This window comes from Salarias fasciatus, chromosome 5 (genome assembly GCF_902148845.1).
Source record: "Salarias fasciatus chromosome 5, fSalaFa1.1, whole genome shotgun sequence".
In the NCBI taxonomy this organism is placed as follows: Eukaryota; Metazoa; Chordata; class Actinopteri; order Blenniiformes; family Blenniidae; genus Salarias; species Salarias fasciatus.
In genome coordinates, this window is record NC_043749.1 from 216,138 (window position 1) to 236,302 (window position 20,165).

At 46.6% G+C, this 20,165-nt stretch overlaps 1 protein-coding gene across 1 annotated transcript; it reads right to left on the minus strand.

The window, feature by feature from the left end:
• Window positions 1–322: 322 nt before the first annotated feature.
• On the minus strand, window positions 323–19,509 carry klhdc8a (kelch domain containing 8A). The gene is made up of 7 exons (XM_030091818.1): window positions 19,345–19,509; window positions 19,060–19,272; window positions 15,224–15,386; window positions 14,873–15,091; window positions 3,598–3,699; window positions 3,317–3,465; window positions 323–432 (listed from the first exon to the last, which is right to left on the minus strand). Exons 1-7 carry the CDS (start codon window positions 19,507–19,509, stop codon window positions 379–381), a joined length of 1,065 nt encoding a protein of 354 aa, XP_029947678.1. The 3' UTR covers window positions 323–378.
• Window positions 19,510–20,165: the final 656 nt, after the last annotated feature.

Here is a 20,165-nt window from a genome sequence, read left to right on the forward strand (position 1 = left end):
TACAAAATGACATTAATGAGCACAAAACTAAAGACAGACTGCATATACGCAAGAAAACACGTCTTTCTGTTGTTTTCTGTCTGTGTTACTGGACATGGTAGCTACAAGCATGTTCCTCCTCCCAGTGTTCTCTAAAAACACAGAAGTGTTCCATACAAGGCTTCAAGGAGCGACCAAGAGGAAAGAGCCAGCTCCTTCACTGTGCATATGTGTGCTAACATGTGTGTGTCGTTGCCAGGGGAGCCCAGCAGGGGGCAGTGTTATCCGGGCTTCCTCCGTCTGTCTCCGTCCCAGAGGTTGCAGCAGTCTGATGGAGGGTCTGTCGACAGAGGAGGGAGCGCTGCTGTGCTGCGTTGGTCTCGCCGTCGGTCGCTCCGGCTACAGATACTCCTCCTCTTTGACGTAGAGGATCTCGTGAGCCGAGCTGGGAACCTGAAAGAGGCCAAAATATTTCTAATAGGTTTGACATATTTCCCTACAGACTCAGGTTTCAGATCGGTTTGTATTTATGTCCAGCACATTTTAGTTGAGGAGCCACATTCTGCCCAGGTTCACCCTGAGTGGTCTGAACTGGTAAAAAGTGACATAATTTCCATTAAATTTAAGCTTTAAAGTTTTTCTCTGTCGTGGTGCTGAGTGTGCGTGATGAAAATGTCAACATTTTGACAAAACTGAACAATTACTACCATCAATTTTAATTTTAATGATACTTTCTGAATTTTACACCTTGTGGTGCAAAATGCAGTGACATGTCTCGGGGAAACAGTGAAACTTCTACAGCTGTTGCATTATGCATGTTTTCACAAACTCCCCCTGACAGCATGGCTTTGAGGCTAATTTAACAGCATGTGACTGGAAGGCAGCCTTTCGCGGACGGTTTTGTTCCATAGGCTTTATGTTTGGCACTCCTGTGGACAGTTAGATTGATAGTGCTGTGAGAACTGAGAAGTGGGCCTGAGTCATAAATAGATCTGAGCCTCATCAGCACGCAGACAGTTTCCTGGCCTCGCTTTACAGGACGTAACCTCTCCATATTTCAGTTTTTTGAGGTTGTAAGCAGCAGATCAGCAAAGTTACCACAGGGACACCCTGCTGAGGATGTGTTGTTGTAATAGTAACGTTGTTGTTGCTGCTGTCCAGATAAGCATGAGCAGAAGAACTGCTGGTATTAGTAATTAGTGTGTTAAGGTTTTATCTCTAGTTAACTTGAGCTTCTCCACAGGTGCTGTGATGTGTTCTCCCATAATTCCATCTGCTCTTCCCTCCACCAGAGAAACGTTCCCCGTGCCTCTGGCTGCACCGTCGGCCCAGAGCAGGACTGATCCTGCGTCGTTCTGAACGACTGGAGGGCTTTTCCAGGATCTGCGTGCCTTTCCCCCTTCATTACAAAGCTCATTACCAGAAGTTCTATTTTAACTTTGTGCGGTTGACACACATTGTTTCCAAATTGCTTCAGGCTCGTGATTAATTTAAAGCTTTTCAGGCTGACTTTTGAAGAAAAGGTGTTTTTTTTTTTTTTTTTACTTCTTTTTTTGGATGACTCCTTAAATATGTCTGCAGAGGAGAGGAGTGCACCACTCCTCCTCAGCCTGTTAAACCTACTTGGAGTTTCGGCTTCCAGGCTGTTTGCATTTGTAGTAATCTCACCTGAAGCTCCAGCAGGCCCCAGCGCTGGTCCTCCACCTCACTGAAAGGTTCCTATTCCTCATTAGAGCAAGAACTCGGGAAACATCTTGTTCTGTTTCCATCTGCTTTTTGGTCAACAAGCTCAACTCAGCTGAACACTGAAGAAGTCGCAGGGCCTGATCTACTAAAAATAGATGCAAGAGTTGAGTTACTGAAGAAGAGAATCCAAAATGCAAACCAAATCTTCTGAGCAGTGTCTTGAAGAGTCTTGTTGGTCTGGATGTCACTCAGGTTGCGTCATGATGTTTGTCACTGGGGGGTAAACCCGGCACCCGGCACCCCACAAAGACGAGAGCCTTGGCTGCTTGACCCCAATATTCCAGGTCGATGACCACCGGGGAGGTCGGCCAGCCGATCTCTCAAACCCTGTTCATCACCTTCAGTAAGGCTCCAGCCCCTCCTGGCCTGAGGAAACTTCCCTGAACTGACTGATTGCAGTCTGGGACCATGGTAAAAGTCATTTAAGAACTTAAATCTCTGGGGCTGCTCTGACCTTTGCAAAGTGCTCTTTCACTTTTGGATGAAGCATGAGCCCAATTTAGCAATAAGCACAGAACAAATGTGTTTTTTTCTTTTGTTCTCGTCTTTTCTGTGGTAATTGTTGCTTTTGAGCACCAGATGGCAGCACTTGAACCCCTAACACCCAGCAGAGAGATGCCAGTGTGCATCCCTCCAGGCAGTGAAGAGATTTACATTTTATTTTTCAGTCGTGAACGCACACATTTTTTGATTGGTTTCACAAGAATCGATCACATTGCTGAGCTCATCTCTGTTTAGCAATACTGAAAAAAAAAAGCCATGATGTGTGTTCAGCTACACTGCACGTCGTTGATATGCATCTGTGTTTCGATGTTTGACTTTTCCAATTTAAGGATGAAACACAGAACACAAGTCTGGTTTGTTTGGCTTTGCCCTAAAAACCACCATATTGAGCTTCCACTCAGAAGTCACAAGGAATTTGCTCTTAATCGTTTCTTTTTCAGGAATCTCATCATCCTCATACCAAACAATTATCAACTGATGCCCACTGTGATCCAAGACACAGTGATGTTCAGAGGATGTCAGGTTGAGGACCGACCTGGTCACATCAGTAAAACATTTTACTTCTGGATGAACTCATCTGAAATATCGTTAACTTGACGGTTGTAGATGATCTCAGTAATCTGAATCTGGCTGTCATTACTGCTGCCGTAGAAACAGTTGCTCCACCGCATTGGACCTGCTCTCACATGCTTTGAATGAATGACCCGACATGTTCCTGACTTCGAAGGTCAAACCTCCTTCTGGAGACCGCCATTTTTTTAAATTCTTGTCTATGTTGCTGTTCATGTGCAGAAAAACTGCAGATTACGGCAGTAGCTGTGTTTCCGGCATAATCATGGAGAGCAATTTGCAAAAAAAAGTTGTATTTTCCTCAATTTGGCTGTATTTTGAAGGGTTTCACCTTGGGGGGCACTTTCAAAAACTTGCGTTTTCATTGGCTCAGAGGATTGTTGTCCAGTAAACAGACCCCCTAAAAACACAACCAGATGTTTGCGCTGTGACTGGAAATGGCTGCTTTGTGAACGGGGCCTGCGCCGTGGAGAGTGTGTTGGTGAAACCTGTTCAGCTAGAGCCAGCTCAGGTCTACCTGGTTGACTCCTCCCACCACCAGGAGGCGATCTCTGATGATAATGGAGGAGGCGGAGCATCTGGGGAAGGTCATAGGAGCCAGCTTCTCCCACTTCTTCCTCTGAGGGTGAAAAGCCTCCACCGTGTCCAGAGCCGAGGGCTCGTGACCTGCACACACACACACACACACACACACACACACACACACACATAATAAAGCCTTTGATCGTGCCCTCAGGTCTCACTATACTTGAGATTCCTGGCGCTGCGCAGCAGAAATGAGCTTGCGGTTCGTCTTACCGAGTCCCCCGGCGACCACCATGCGGCCGCGCAGGAAGGCGGCGGCGAAGTCAGCTCTCTTTGTTTTCATCGCCACCGTCTCCTCCGACTTCAGCCAGACGCCTGAAGAAGAAGGAGGGGGAGGAGGAGGAGGAAGAGGAGGATGACTGATGACAGCTGGCGTGAGCAAACCTGTGTGCTTCTGTTTGAACGAGCTAATAAAGCAGCGGAGGCGAAGTGAGGCGGCGGCGCCGTCCACCTTCAGCCCGACGGGACGGGACACTGCTGAGTGTTCAGAGTGTGACCTGAACACACAGGTCGCCCACAAGGCAGCTGTAGCCATGTGCACTATAACACACACACACACACACACACACACACACACACACACACACACACACACACACAGAGCAGGCAAGGACAGACATAGGTTACAACAAATACCAAGTGAAGCCAGACAAGTGGCGACAGGACGCCAAGGTCAAACCACTATTATGAAGACATATTGTGAGGATACAGCTGTTTGGAGCCTGTCGGTACATAAATTCTGAAATCTTCTGAAATATTTGTATCATGAATCATAAATGATAGAATCATCTCATGAATCTCAGAGAGGTTGCAGACTGTATTGTAAATATGAGCGAGATTGCCTGTTTGTGCACAGCACTGATGCTTCACCTCAGCGGAGCTGGAGGTGTGACCTTGGTCCAGCCGTCAGCAGGAAAAGTTTGTTTTCTGACAATCACTCAGCATCGGTGAGCCAGCTCCCAGAGTTCCATCAGTTCCATGCATTGCTGGTTTCTCAAGCGTGTCATGTGTTAATTGCTGTTATCTGACACGCCTCCAGTATGTTTGTCTGCGATGTGAAACAAGCGTTTTAGGTTGGAGTAGATCCAGTCAGGCACAACCAGATTAAAGTCCTTATTCTGTGAGGATGCACATATTTTTTGTCATCTGTTATTTTTCTGCTTTCTTTGCCCAACCAGTATCCATAGTCTGAGTGGATTTTAACACAAAGGCCCCGTTTACACGATGATGCTTCAAGTGAAAATGCATCATTTTTGCATTTTTGTTTGGTGACTGTCAACTCTAAAACTACCAAGTACAGGAGACAATGGACCAGAACCATAAGAATCTGGACTGGGAGTCATGACACTCTGGAGGAAAACATTGATCTTACTGTAAATCTACAGACCATGAGCAGAAGAACTATTCACCACAGCTGGTGCACATTCACAGCAGCAGTTTGGACCGCCGCATCAGAAAGGTGCTGCTTGAGCACAAGCGGTAGAACCCAAGAAATGATGAACGATGAATACTCAGGACAAAGTCAGAGGAAATTCTGGTGGAGGCCCGGAGTGGGTCTGACGTGCAAATCAGTCGTCCGTCGTGAGTATGATCAAACCAATCCCATCCATATGCCTGAGCATTTTCAGAAAGTTGAATTTGCCTTATTTACATAAAGCCAGTGGTGGGCCGTCAGGGCCTGCAAAGCCTTCTCTGCTGGCCTAAAAATTATCTGAATTACAGACTGATGTAAATTATATTTTGTCCATAAATAATTAATAAATGATTCCAAACGGTATGTTCCAGTTCCTTTCATAGTTTCCCGTGGTCGCGCTGCTTCCAGACATGTTTTTTTCATATTAAATCATTTAACCAATCAGATTTCAGGCATCATCTGTTGCTAGGGTCAAAGAAATCTGCCTGAGGCCTTCACTGTCCGTTCCTGATGGCGCAGTGAAGTAAAGTGAAGCGTCAAACAGACAGTTGCTTCAACCAATCAGATTTCGAGTTGGCGACTCAGCGCCTTCTAGCTTCTAACAACAGCAGATCCAGGCCCTCTGATTTACATTCACCAAGAGATACAGTAGGGGGCGGTATGTACCTAAGTTGTTGGTCGCCTACCTCAATTATTCCAAAGAAGAAAAAGAAGCCCTGAAGAGAAATAAAACTTAAGCCAGAAATCCCACAGGGCAGCTGGACTTTCAGCCCTGACTTTATGGAACTGAAACTCACGGATAATCTATATGACAGAGCAGTTGAACTCTTTTTGAGGAAGGAAAGGAGGATGGATTTTGTTTTCAAATAATCGGGATTTTGGTGAGTAAAATGTTCCCCTTTTCCTAAATAATATTGCTGTTTTATTAAGTTGTTGATGCTCATTGTATGTGCACAGATGTAGTAGGAGACTTGTGCTCTTCAGCAAAGGCATTTATTCTGGCTGCACAAGTATCTATCTGCTGTGCAACAACTCTTTATGTGCATATCTGCATAATAAGATTTTTTTTTTGTAGACAAAATAGTTATTGAGAGGTGGATTGGTTCAGGCGGATCTGTTCTGAAGGCCTTAATGTGAAATGCACGGTCCGCCACTGCGTACAGATGAAGCGTTTTCAAAGAGTTCTACACTGGGAGTCGCTTTCAAAATGTCGTGTTTTAGTTGCTCCATCATTTTCATGTGAACAGAAACTCAGAACTAGGAATGCTCTGATAGCACTTTCTTAAAGGACAATCAGAAGTACTTACGACCTGCCTTAGAGTTTGTCCATACACAAACAATACGTGAATTCTTTGCGCTGTGGCAGACTTCCTCCAACAGCCTTTGTGTCTCAGTGCTTCACAAACCTCCATACTGCTCTGTGAGTACTGTAGACAGTAGTCCGAGGGACGGAGCTCGGTGTTAATGAGTGAATCAGTCATGGTTTCATCATGTTGATCATGTAGCACAGCTTGGAGTTTCCTGCTGAGCAGCTAAACTAACAAACACCAGACTAATTCTGCTGGCCCAAATGTCTCAGACGATTCAGTTGCTGGTGTTGTACCAACTATATTTTTACATAGTTTACAGTCTGTCTTCTTTTGTGATCCTCATTAATATTAAAGAATCTGCAAACTGCAGGCGTTACTTGTTATCGTTTGTCTGCCTGCTGCTGGCGTTGCTGATAGATTATGTCACACTATGCTCTCGAGGTTTATCAGGGGGCGTTTTCTGGATACTCTCTGCAGTATCAGACCTGATATTATCGGTATCAGTGCATCTGCACCCACAGCACAAAGTTCTGTGTTTTCACTTGCAAAGGCTGCTGAGTAAATGCTTCATCTTTGTGCTTCTTTAGTGATCAGCCAGTCCATCATTGCGTTGGGGGTCCCTGCCCCTGCTGTGGAGTTCCAGACTGCCTGGTGTTCTGGCTTTGCGGTCCAGGTATTCAGTGATTTCTAAGTAGAAGATGTTTAGCATATTTTTCAACCTTCTCAAAAAGCGAAGTCCCTTCGTTTGGCTTTACAGTCGAAGGAGTGACCGGTCTCCCACCACGTCTTCAGGCCTTGACAGTTTCTCACCTCCGATACAGCGCCTGTCAAAGCTGAGGCCACACGGCTGAGAACTCAACAAAGGCTCTGACTCTGAGAGAGAGATAATTCTTATCAGCCATCAACGTGGCCACGGGCAGCTTTAAGCCCTCAACACTGAGAACGACTTTCAAAGTAATCAGTGGAGCCACAGGTGTGGAGAACTTCACCATTTTCATTTAATCTTCTTACTTACTCAACACTTAGGACTGACAGCGTTTTTCTACCAACCTGTCAAATGAGGTTAAAGTAAAGGTGACAGCTGAGGTTCTCCGGGTGATAAAGAGAGTCTACTTGATAGTGACAGAAATGAAAACACCGCCATCAAATCAATGTTTCTCTTTCCCCTGAAGATTCTGCCGAAGTTTTCTTCCTCCCGTTCAGACTTTGTTGCTGCCAAGCGCTGTTTATCTGAAGGGAACCCAGACAGGAGAGAATCGTGACAGAGGAAGAAAGATAACTTCATTAGGGAGCGAGGGAGAGCGCGACAGAATTAGAAAGAGAGAAAGGAAAAGAGAATCCTGCTCTTTATCTTTTCCCATCTTGTCTGTTTTGCTTTTATCTCCTTCATACTTGTTTTCCCTGTCCTCCGACTTTGCCTCCTCGCCACCTCGTTCTTACTGTCTTCTCGTTTTTCTCGCTTTCTCCTCCTCTGTCTAATTTATTCTCAATCTTTTCTTAAGCAAGAAGTGGGAACAACAAGGTCAAGTGAAACAAAGAGAAGAAGTGGACAGAACGAAAAAGCGATCAGAAGCCAGATGGCGAGTGTTGCTGCATGCCGCGGCAGTGTGTAACGACGAGCGGCTTCCTTTTCCTGCCTGGTCAAGTTAGAGAGATCACAGCTGGCCGTCCACTCGGCTTCCCTCAAACAGCCACATTCAAACTCACTGTCCAGATCAGAGTAACCTTGACATGTGTTCCAGAACCCGGGGTTTCCAAACTGAACGCTGTCATGAGGACGGTTCGGTGTCTCCTGCAGAGCGCCGTGCTGGGAGGAGGAAACGTCCTTCACTTTCCCGTTGTAGGTGCTGTTGTTAGTGGGCAGAGGTCAGAACGGGCTCAGTGATCAGTCTGCTGAAAGCGAGTCGCAGTCACAGGAAGCTGACACTTTCATCCTCAGCCTTTGCCCAAACAATGCATCATTAAGCATTGGGTACCGACGACCCTTCACCTGATCCTCAGTGGCCCACTGTAGGAAGGTACCAACCAGTAGAAATGAGAAAAACCCTCCAGCACTGCAACTTACGCAGGTTTTCTGACCATCGATATTTCATCTTACACACTATGAAATCACATTTTTTTCTGTAACAAAGATTTGAACACAGTGTCACAAATCGTTGCACATGAGCTGTAGCAGCACTTCAGAAAATTTGAGTTTTTAACGCTTTCCATGGAGACAGAGTCAGAGTATTGTCAAGAAGTTTCACTGGCTCCGACCACCATTGCCACACACGATGAAAGTTTCCTGTTCCTGTTTGAAATCAGACGCCAGATGGCGAGTGTTCCTGCATGCTGCAGCAGTGTGTGACCAAGAGCTGCCTTCCTTTTCTCTACAAAGCATGTAGAATACAGTTAACAGACTGCTCAACATGTTCAGATTGGTCACAGTCAGTCACTTTCAACCTTAATTTATTCACTTACATGCGAAAAACTTCATTTCTGGCATACTGTGGTTAGGCAGCACAGTACGTAATGAAGAGTCGAATCACATGATCTCCAACTTACAATAGCCCTCAAATTCAAGACTACATTAGGATTGACTAGATACTTCTAATCTATTTCTTCCAACGTGTGTGTTTCATTACAAAAACACCCAACAGCACCTCCTAGTGCACCTACAGAAAAATTACATCATCCTGAGCGTTTCTGCGTTCTGCGTTTAAACGGACATCGTTTTTGAAACGTGGCCACGGAAACTCGAAACCTCTCTGAAACAAAGAAGGATGTGTTTTCACTTGAAACACTGGTCTGTAAATGAGGCACAGAAAACAAGCATCCGTCTCTGGAGAAAACAGACAGTAATGGCTTTCAAAAGAAAGGCTGCGGTTACAGTGTTCCAGGGCAGATTTTCTTCTTTGAATTACAGTTGTGTCAACACAGCACGCTGAAGACTTATGGTCCAATCCTGTGAGACAGAGACGCTACTGCAGGCCTGACTTCTGTTTGCTTTGGAGGGATTACACAAGTCTTCATGCCAACACTTTCTTTGTAGGACGCAGGGAAAACACCAGCAGACATTATTCCACTCTGGTGGGAGACATTCTGACAAGAATAAAGAGATGGAAAGAGAGAGAGAGAGAGAGAGAAAGAGAGAGAGAGAGCGAGCGAGGATGGGACAATGGAATCAAGGAGATGAGGCGACTCTCTGAAGACCGGCCTTTGTAGTCTGTGTGGTGGTAATTTCGTCCGCGGCTCTCCTCTGTAATCGTCCCGTGTGATTAAAACTAGAAACGGCAGCTGATTGGCTTCTGCTCGTTGACGGATTGAGTCTGTCACTTGTGAAACCGTAGACGCCGCTGACCGCAGGGATGATCCTAGTGGACGGAACGCCTCTCCCTATGATCTCGTGGCATTTCTAATCATTGCATATTGGCGAGGAGGAGGCGGAGGGCTGCTGCCGCGCTCCGCTGGCTTTTCTTCTATTTCAGCCCCGTTTTCAGCGTCTCCAGCAGGACATAAATCAAATGTACAACGTGGGAATTCGTTTGTTACAAGTTGGCCTCGGGGGGACAGCATCATTTGTGGTTATTGTTAGAGTTGCCTGAGCTGTGTGTGCTTCAGCGGGACTGATGAAAGACTTGCTTTGTTAGAGGCAGAAAGCAGCAGAATTCATTATACTAGTTGGGGGTTTGTTAGGGAAAAAAACACACTGGTTTAGAAATGGTAAATAGGCATCAACTTGCGCTCATCAGAGCATCACAGCTTTCCACTCAGAGACAATTTACACTCACCGCTTTCTGCTTCTTGAAGTTTTCCTATTTTGGTAGATGATACCAACACAATTACAAAAGAAATCCAATTACACACACAAAAGTGGCAATCCCAATAATCCCTAACAAGGTCCAGTGGTGGTCACTGCAACTTTTAACAAGTTATAGCTCTTAAGCACTACTGTCGGTAGTGGATGTGAATGTGTCCAGAATGAAGTGAGCTCCATTGAGAAGGGTTGACCAAAATCTGGTGGCAGAAATGAGACATAAGGTGTAAAATCGTGGTTTTATGTGTCTGTGGAGCTCCTAAAACTGAGAAATGCTCTTTTAGTTACATATACTGCATCTACAGAGGGAACAGTTTCCCCGCAATGGACAAACCAGACTGGTTGAAGACCGGCAGCCTGATGCACACAGGGAGGGGGAGTGAGAAAGCAGTGGAATTAGCATCAATGCTACCTGCACGATGATTGTCTCATCTGTCTATTCCTAATCCAGTGTTGTCTCGTTGGTTCTGAAGATATTCACTGAATTACTTGTATTTGTTTCATGACGAGCAAACTACAGTATTTATGCATTTAATGACATTTTGACCATCAAAAATCTGTCTTCTATCTATTTCATCTAAACTGACATTTCTTTGTAATGGGAGAGGAAGAAAAAACCAGACGGAAGAAGTGAACTTTACACCGACGGACCCTGGTCGGCTGAGACCGTCCCGTCAGTGCATCGTCTGCGGCTTCATGTTCTGTGAATTTTTACACAATTTTTTACAAAACAACAAGATGGTAAACAGGCGTCGTCCAAGACGACTGGAATCAATCGGACTGTAGCTGTTCTGTAACTTCAGCAGGTGGAATCTGGTTCAGCGGTCGCAGACGCCACTTTGTGAAGACAGGATAAACGTATTTCTCACCCAGTCGCTGTTCATATAGAGGCAGGACGTTCTCTGGGTAGACGAACACTTTACATTCTCCATTTAGGATGGCGTTCTGCAGCTCCTCAGTGGAATGTGTTGTTCCCATAAATGTTGATGTTTTCCAGATTTTGAGATAGCGACGCAGCCTTTGTGTCTGCCAAACAATATAGCAGTTGTGAACATCCTCATATTGTAAATAAGAAATTCGAGCTTCGGGAAAAGAAACCACTAAAAAATGGAAGTAATGTTGTGTGTGGACTGACGATAATGCTCCATGCTGTTATTCTGTGGTGATTCTGCTCTCTTTGTGCTGTGGGCTGTACTTGTTGCAGCTTGCCGGGCTAACAGCCGTGCGTCCTAATGCCGCTGATATGGGATGGAAGCGTGATGGAATATCGCAGTGTGACAGCAGATTGCGTGACGGCCTGTATGTGTGGAGCGATATTGCTGCAGATGGATAATAAAGCAATCTGTTTCTGGATCTTGTAATTTAAAGCGCTCCTCATCCTTAGCCCTCCCTCAGCAGCTCATCTTCCATCTCATCTCCACCAAAATTAGATTGGAGAAACGGGGTACGGCTGCCTTCCCCGTGTGTGTGTGTGTGTGTGTGTGTGTGTGTGTGTGTGTGTGTGTGTGGGCGGGCGTTTTCTTCCCCTCTTTATTCCCCCCATCTCTCACACAGAAGGCAAACTTTGTCTCCATTACCATACATTAACATTATCCCTCCCATGTTCTGCTTTATTTAGCTTTCATTCGACCGACGCCACAGTGTGACCGCCGATCCAGCTGTCGAAAATGACTTATTGATTTTTCCTCTGCCTGCTCTCCTTCCGGTCCCTCCTCAATTTGTTCACCTGTTACTCTGGGGCGCCTTGGTCGGGCGGAGGGATAAGTCATCTGGCGGCGTTGTGGGACGCAGGGTGTGAACAGAATCCAGAGAGGGATGAGGGAGTGTGCGCCCGCGGCGAGGCCGACGTTAATGACTGCTTTGTATGACAGCGCCGGCAAAATGAAGATTGATGCCATCAGTGAAGGGGGAAAATACCACAAAGTAAAATAATGATTTTCGGTCTGGGACTTGCGCCCTGAACAGACAGGTCCTTTAAAGGATGAATAATGTCAGACCTCAAGGAAGCAGATAATTGTGAACATCCAGCAAACACACCTGCTTTGCTCTGTTTGATGAACATCTGACCACTTGCAGCTGTTCCTGCAGTATTTTTGGTTGGGATGTCCCAATGACACTGATCACCGATACGTTCTTGAGCCAGCACTTTGCTTCGGGCTGGAATCTGTAAAAAGGGCTCAGTGAACGGCAGCTGACCCAAAGAAGAACGGTGAGGCGATCAGCTGGATTTGCAGATACCCAATCGATCAAAAATTGCAAATATTGACCCGGATCCAGTATCCAGCAATCCTATCAGAACATCCCTCATTTTCAGCATTTCTCAGGACGGCATAAACACATTAGACTAGATTGTTTAATGGATGAATTAACATCAGTCACAAGCAGGAGTATTGAAGTGAAGGTTTGGCGTCTCAGGCCTGTTTCCATCATCACCGTGGAGGGACGGGACCGCTGAGGGATCGCTGAGCCCACCACAACGTGGGGTTGGAGGAAGTTTTCAAAAATATCCAAGCGCAACAGAAAATAAACCTGAATTTGGTTGAAACTGAAACAACAATGCAGGAGCCGATCTGTCACAACGTCAGTGCTGCAGAAAAATGAGAAGCAGCAGAGCGGCGGTGGAAATTCAGAAAAGGCAGCAGGACCGACGACAGGCAGCAGCTCAGAAGAATATAATAAAAACCACTAAAAAAGAGACGGGGAGCTGAAGAAACAGCAGCGTCTCTGCTGAAAGCCGAGCCGATTTCAATCAGAAACGTTTTGGTCGTAAAGGTTGGACGTCACTCTAAATGAATCCATTAACCATCCATTAACCACGCAATCAGGATGATTACAGTACCAACGATGGCTTCAATCTTTTATGTATATATATATACATATATATATATATATATATATATGTGTGTGTGTGTGTGTGTGTTTGGTCTGTTTGCTTCAGCAGAGCATTTCCTCTTCTTCTGATTTATAGATTTATCCTACAGATAAAACCAACAGTCATGTTAAGGACACTTTTTCGACGTCCCACTGTCTGGTTGGTCCATTACTGCTCAGCTGGAGCAGGACTGAACCGACGCAGAGCCAAACATGGAATTTGATCTCCGTTCACCTGCAGCTGATGGCTTATTTGAAGAAAGTAAACATACCAGGATTCTTCTAAATCTTTCTGTCCAGACTGCAGCCAACTTTCTGTTAGCAGCGTTTGTGTTTTCTACACAGAAAGTCTCGTTTCTGCCCACAGACCATGTAGCCCGAGTGATTTCAAAAAGCTGTGCTTTCAGTGACTTCGAGCACCAAAAGTTCAGCGAAACTGAAACAAGGTGAAGCAGCTTTGAGTCCAGACGCTCCTCACCTGTGGAACGAACTTCTGCTGACAGACTCACTTCCTTTTTTTTTTTTATGGCTGTAGGACAGAAGATTTTACTGAGCTTATTACCTTTATCTCAATAAAAACTTTACCTTAGTCACTCTGTCTTTATTTAACTGATTTATTTTGAGCTGATTTATGTGTGAACGGTGCTGTAGAAATAAACCTGGCTTATCTTGATGAGTGCCGCCGTTCTTGTCTGTGTGACATAAACTGGTGAAACTGAAGCCTGTTGAGACCGCTGGAGTGCGAAACTCCATGAATCCATAAAATATAATAAAATCCTGCATCAGACGATGGAAACTACTTCAGGAAAACCTTAGTGACTGAGCTTAGAGGTACTTTTCAGAGTGAGTCTGCCTGAAACTCTTCTCTTCAGTGACTCCTGGTCTTTCCCTCCTTGCCGACCCGGCGGCTGTCCTGAGCTGATCCCTCGCACGTCTCCTGTTTGCCCATTGGACCGTGCAGTCCTTAGCGTGCGATCGGCCTTCAAATTAAAGAGCCGGCTCTCAAATCCCTCCCAGGTTGCACACTGACTGACTGGAGCGGCGTCCAGTCTGGTTCCCCGTCAGCGGCTCGACTTGGTTCTGCTGCTGCGCTGTGGAAGCGTCTTAGAGGACAGCTGTGATTTCAGTTTGCTTGGTTTTCTCGTTATTGCCACCGAGGCGGTTGAAGCGCCTGCAGACGGAGCCATGGTGACTCTCTCTCTCACACACACACACACACACACACACACACACACACACACTGGGTGGGTTGACACAGCTTGGTTGAAGAGTTTAGTTTAATCTCCTGTTTGTGAACAGACTCCTCGCTAACATTTTATCTCCCATGTTTTTTTTTTCCTTCCAGCATCTGAGTTTTTTTTCCCCTTCCATTCTCCTAATTGTTTATGATGAAATAAACTAAGCGAAGATAAAGGTTACTGCTCGTGTGTTCTATATATAGTTGAGACTGGTGGTAACAAAAGCTAAGAGAGCCTCAGCTTCAGCTTTACAGACACAATTAAATCGTGACCTTTTGTTTTCATTGGGGTTTCTGGACTTTCTGTGACTTCATTACTTCGAGATAGTGGAGGGATGATCGGAATAGATGAAGCGTAGGAGGGAGGAGACAAAAGGTCTCCTTCAAAATTGGAATTAGGAGTTGCTTTTTATTGAGGGTAGTGGAGTCCAGCTTTCACACAGGAATTCTGATAAAGTCACAAATGTTGACTTCTTCCTTCAGATCTCCCCTGAAAGTGAGGCCTCACTCTACCACTGAGTTGAAATTATGCATGCATGCCTCAAAAGCATCTTGACAATTTGTCAATCCATCTCCTGGAGGAGGTTACATCCTGCTTCAGCTTCAATTACGCCAGCAGGCAGAAAGCGGCCTTTTCTGTACCTCCGCCACCGACTCCACCGCTCTGCACCGCAATTAATGCTGACATATCTGGCACCTTCGCAAACTCAGACTTTAAAATGAAGGTCAGAGAGTTTTAACGGCCGTCTGACACGCAGCGTGTCGGGAGTGCGCGTGTGGAGAGCTGTATTAATTGTGGCTCAACACAGTGGGACGAAGGCTTCTGTCAGCGCCGGTTCCTACGGAGGACGCCTCTTTACCTTGGTTGGTGTCGAAAATGTTGACGTTCTTGGTGAACTTGGAGCTGTGGTGTCCTCCGCCCTGCCGCAGTCCTCCCAGCAGGCACAGCCTCCCGCTCGGGTCCCAGATCACGCCGCCGTACGAGCGCTTGCAGGGCATCAGGGGGAGCGTGGTCCAGGAGCGGGACTCGGTGTCGTACGCCTCGAAGGCCTTCACCGGACGCTTGCAGTGACGTCCGCCTTCAAATCGAGAAGGAATGTCGTGATGAGTGTCAATGGCTTCGGTGCGTTTGGAATTTCTGGGGCAAAACATGCAAAATGAAGAAATATATTAAATAACTGGAAGAGCCGGGCAGGCCTGCGGGGGAGTACCTGCCACGTAGAGCCTGTTGCCCAGCAGATGAGCGTTGGCGTCGTAGCGCGGCGTCGGCATGGGAGGGAGCAGCGCCCACACGTCCTTCCGCAGGTCGTACTGCTGCAGGACGCTACGAGGGAGCAGGTCAGCCCCCATTCCCCCCACCGCCAGGGCGCGGCCGTCTGGAGACCAGACACACGGAGACGATGAGCAGACAGGCTCAGCGGACATGGCTGATAGAAACACGTCAGGGTCAGGAGGTGGGAGCTTCCTCGGCTGAACGGCTGAGACTTAGCGCGTCAACTGGTTGATTATCATTCACCCAACTGCTCATGATCCGAAACTCAAAGAAAGAAGAGATGTCATCTCACAAAACCAGGCTGAAAATAGAAACGAGGCAACATGTCGGCTGTTTCTGGAGGAATTCACAACTAATCAACCTAAATATCTCCAACTTTCGCTAAACGGAGGCTGCTGCTGCCGCAGGAGGGTGACAGGTTCAGGTGCTTCATTTCAACTTTTCGAAGCTATCGGACACCACAACGACCATCTCAGCAATACGGGCTGGATCTGTTTCCATGACAACGCTGTCAAGTCAAAATGGGGAACTTCTCATTTTGCTCAGACCCGTTGAAAACAACGTTTTGAAGACAGTCCAATTCCGTCTGTAATGGAAACACAACTTTTTGAAAACGTTCAGGCTCTGTCTCCGTGTAGATGGAGCAAACTCTGCGACAACGCATCACCCATGCATCCATCCATCCATCCATCCATCCATCCATCCTCCACCGCTCATGGTCATTACGGCCGGAGTAAAGAATTAATCCTCGTGGCAGGAAGCACTCTGCTGATGTTCAGACTGTAAGCCCTCCGGCGTCTGCGGCTGAGAGACTCTTCAGTTGTGCAGAACCTGTTTTTACAGCTGAACCGTCACAGCTTCGCTGTCAACACCTTGAGACAAGCTGCCGAAGCTCAACAGTCACTTTACTGACTGATTCTTTTTGGGACTGAGGATCACATGCAGTTCATCATCCTCTTCAAACTGTTCCTGTGATTTCAGTTCAGCCATCAGAGTCATTTACAAGCTTCACAAGAGAAGATTGCTTCACTGAGAAGATTGTTTTGGTCTTCAAAAAAGGGGATAGATGATTTATTACCAACTTGTTGCAGCATCAGTTGCCTGAATGTGGTATTTTGTAAATATTTATTTTAGGGTTGTCAGAGTTAATCGCATTAATCATGATTAATTAATGTAGGGACGATTAGGGACGAAGTTGGTACACAGGGCACTTTATTTTGAAAGAAAATCCAACATGGTCCAAAAGAAAATTCTTTGTCTCTTTGATTCCGGTGTCAAGACTATGGTAAAAAATCAGTCTCCATGCTGAAACTCCAACAATGACTTTGAATTCAACTTCAGAACTGGTGTTTTGGACTGATGGATGCTTTACGTTATGGGCTGAAAACTGCCTTTAAATGCAAAACAACACCATTTAAAAAATGATGCTCAAGGTGTAAGTACTTATAGGAAGGATGTGATTAATCGTGACTTTACAAAATGAACCTTTCGACAGCCCTAGTTTATTTAATTCCAGCCTGTAGAAAAGTGACGTTGCTTCACTGTGACTGAAAGCGTCGACATGAAGGAGAAGTTGACATCGGTTATCTGACCTCAAGTTGAGTAACACTGATAAGATGAGAAAAACTTCCCCACAACTTCCAGCATTGTTTCCCGCAGCCGGGAGCCGGATCGACGGCGGCGGAACCCGGCGAAGCGCTGAAAATCTGCCAGGCTACATGCGGAGCGGGATGAGATGTTTGCTCGTGACAAGGCAAGAGACTGTGACAGACATGCGGAGGACAGAGAGTACAGCAGCGGAATACAGAAACACTCCCCGGCCCGACACCTCCAGCATGAGAATGGAAGTGGGAGTGAGTGTGGAAACACCAGAAAACGCAGCATTAATCATCAGAACGAGGAGCCGGAGAGCTGCAGGGGGGAAATCTGCATTTTTATTGTGTTTTTAACTTTATTCATTTCTCAAGCGTTTCTGTATAACTTCACATATTTCAGGGCATCTACATCACAAACCAATAACAAACAGGCAGAAAAAGTTTCCAGGATACCTAATATTCATTTTGGAGGAACGAGCAGCTCATTACCTGAAGTTCATTATCTAATATCTGGAAAGTAATGATTCCATAAATGTCAATAAAACTGCCATCTTTGAGTCGATTCTGTGACTGACGATCCATGCAAACACAGCATATTTGTTTTAATTTGGCGTTATTGATTATTTTGTCAGACTGTTTGTGTGTTTTTGGGCTGCGGGGAATGAGTTTGGGGATGAAAGTGTGAGAAAAGAACAGCTGGGATCGAAGACGGGTCAGGGAGACGGAGGGAGCGGCGCGCCGGAGCCCATCTACCACCAATAAGTCTGCGTGTTCACAGCATCTATCTGTGCGCCGCCGAGACACTGACAGATGCACCGCTAAAACACAAACTCATCGTGGGCCGCCCAAAGAAAAGGCTCCTCGCGCTGACTGCAAAATGTGAGAATAAATCAGAGCCGGAGCGCCGCTCGGCTGGCAGCGGGCGGGAGAACTCACCTGACCTCTCGGGGAAAATTAAAGTGTGCCGAGGTGTTGATGTGACGCTCCCAGCGGGGCGCAGATAATCTGATTATCTCCTCCACACTTTACAGACTGCTAATTATTAATAAATGTGTTTCTCAGAAGTAATATTTCGGTTGGTTATCAACATCAAATCAAACCGGTTTCCGTGTCTCCAGGTTGTATTTTCAAATTTAAACAACAGAAGTAAAAGGATGCGTTCTGGTTTATGGTAATTCACACACTTTCTTCTGTGTTTTAAAGGTGCATTTGCCTTAAATTTCACACATGACTGGTTTCACAGGTTATGAGAGGAGGGAAGGTTCTTAACAAAGATGTGCCGATATCGATACCAATACTGATACCGATACCGCTCAGTAATGTCAGCAGTAGACTTGCCAAAGAACACAAGCAACATCTGCAGTTTGAAGATTCTTAAATACTGAGGATGACGAAACTAAGATAGACTGCAAATTATCTTCTGATTTCCAGATTTAGTAAGAATTAGACTTAATGGGCTTTATTTAGAACTCGTACTTGTCCTTTTAATAACGTGGTTTTGGTGCATCCCTGGTTTTACCCACATATGAATCAAATTATATATAAGTTTTAAAAAACAGAATTTGGTCCTCTCGTTGTTAGGATAATATGTTGTGGCCCATCCTGTTGACCATCCTGGTATATAGACTCTCACAGGAATTTTACAGCCTGGTCTTTTCGTTAAGTGAACGTGTACATTTAGGGGAATTAATTAACACATTTAACTGTTTTTTGCTGATTTGGTGGAGGGAAGGTGGACATAAGGGTTTATGTTGGAGGGAACATACCAAGTGAGCGGATGTTCGAACAACAACCTTCATTCTGGACGCTTATATTTAACGTGGATGTTCAAATCTGCTGTATTGGTCAGACTGTATTCGTCTAAAGTCTACATGCAGCCCATGAAAACTATTAGACATCGTCAGTTTTAATTTTTGGGTCTTTTTTAGGCCTGTTGGTTTTAATGAGCGGTGTTTTCACTGGCTGACAGAGATCCTGCGTGTGTGCTGTGAACACGTCTGCAGAGCTGCGGATAAATGACTGTTTTCCTGGATGCTGCTTGCGAGACGAGACAGTAAATAATGTTAAAGTGAGATTCACCCAGCAGCTCCTCATGTTCTGTTCACCAATGTGACAGTAATCTCACGCCAGAGCTCGTGGGTTCCGGACGGGGTGTTCGGGTGGGTCTGGCAGTCTGGTTACCTTTGACGGTGATGCAGACGCCCATCAGCGCCTCCCGCAGGGCGCTCCTCTTCCGCCACCTGCCCTCCTCCGTGTTGTACATCTCCACCACCTTCAGGGGGCTCTGGTCCTCGCCCACGCCGCCCACCACCAGGATCTGCTTCCCGAGCACCGCCACGGCGGCGCCGGCCCGAGGGGTGGGCATGGGGGGCAGGCCGACCCAGCGGTCCCCCTGGAAGCAGCCGGACCGGGTCACACGGTCTGCCCAAAACATCCGGCTGAGCCGTCCCGCTCCACGTCTTACCTCGGGGGAGTAGAGCTCCAGCGTCGGGCAGGGCCGCCCCGCCGCGTCGCAGCCCCCCAGCATGTACATCTGCCCCCCCACGTCAGACAGGGTGTGGTAGACCCGCCCGCTGGGCAGCCGCGCCAGGCTCTGCCAGTGGAACTCGTGGGCGCCGGGTACCGCCATGGGGGGGGCTTCAGTCAGGCTCCTGGGGGGTGAATCAGGAACGAGGAGGGGGAAGTGGAGTCAGGACCCCCGAGACGAGGAGGAGCAGCAGTCTGAGCGTCCGGTCCGGTGAAGAGTCCAGGCTCCGTCGTCTCTCCTGTGGACGGCGGAGCGTCTCACCGCGGAGCTGCGAGACACAGAATGAGGCCAGAAGAGATTCAGTTCGGCAACGCAGAGCATGAAACACGGATCGATTTCACGCTGCAACGTGTGCGTTTTCTGAGCCTCTGCAGGGAACATTTACACACCGCGGCCAGAATCAGCAACAACACAAGCAGAGCAGACGTCAGGAGGACGATGTGTTTCTTCTGTTTGTGACGGAGGGTGAGATCTCTGCAGCGTTTCCATTTTCAGACCCATCTACAACATCTCAGAGGTAAAGTCTGGACATTTCAACTGAAAACACTTCCTCTTGGTGTTGTGGAAGCGATATGGTTTTCACATATGGCCACTAGTGGGCGCTGCTGCTTGTTTTTTCTGCTGAACCCAAGGTGAAAACTACGTTGTTTTCAGCGTTTCTGTGTAAACGGACGATGTTTTCAAAACGTTGCCTCGTAAACGTGAATGTTTTCTGAGATGAAAACAAAAACTGCGGCATTTTGGCGCGCCGTCGTACG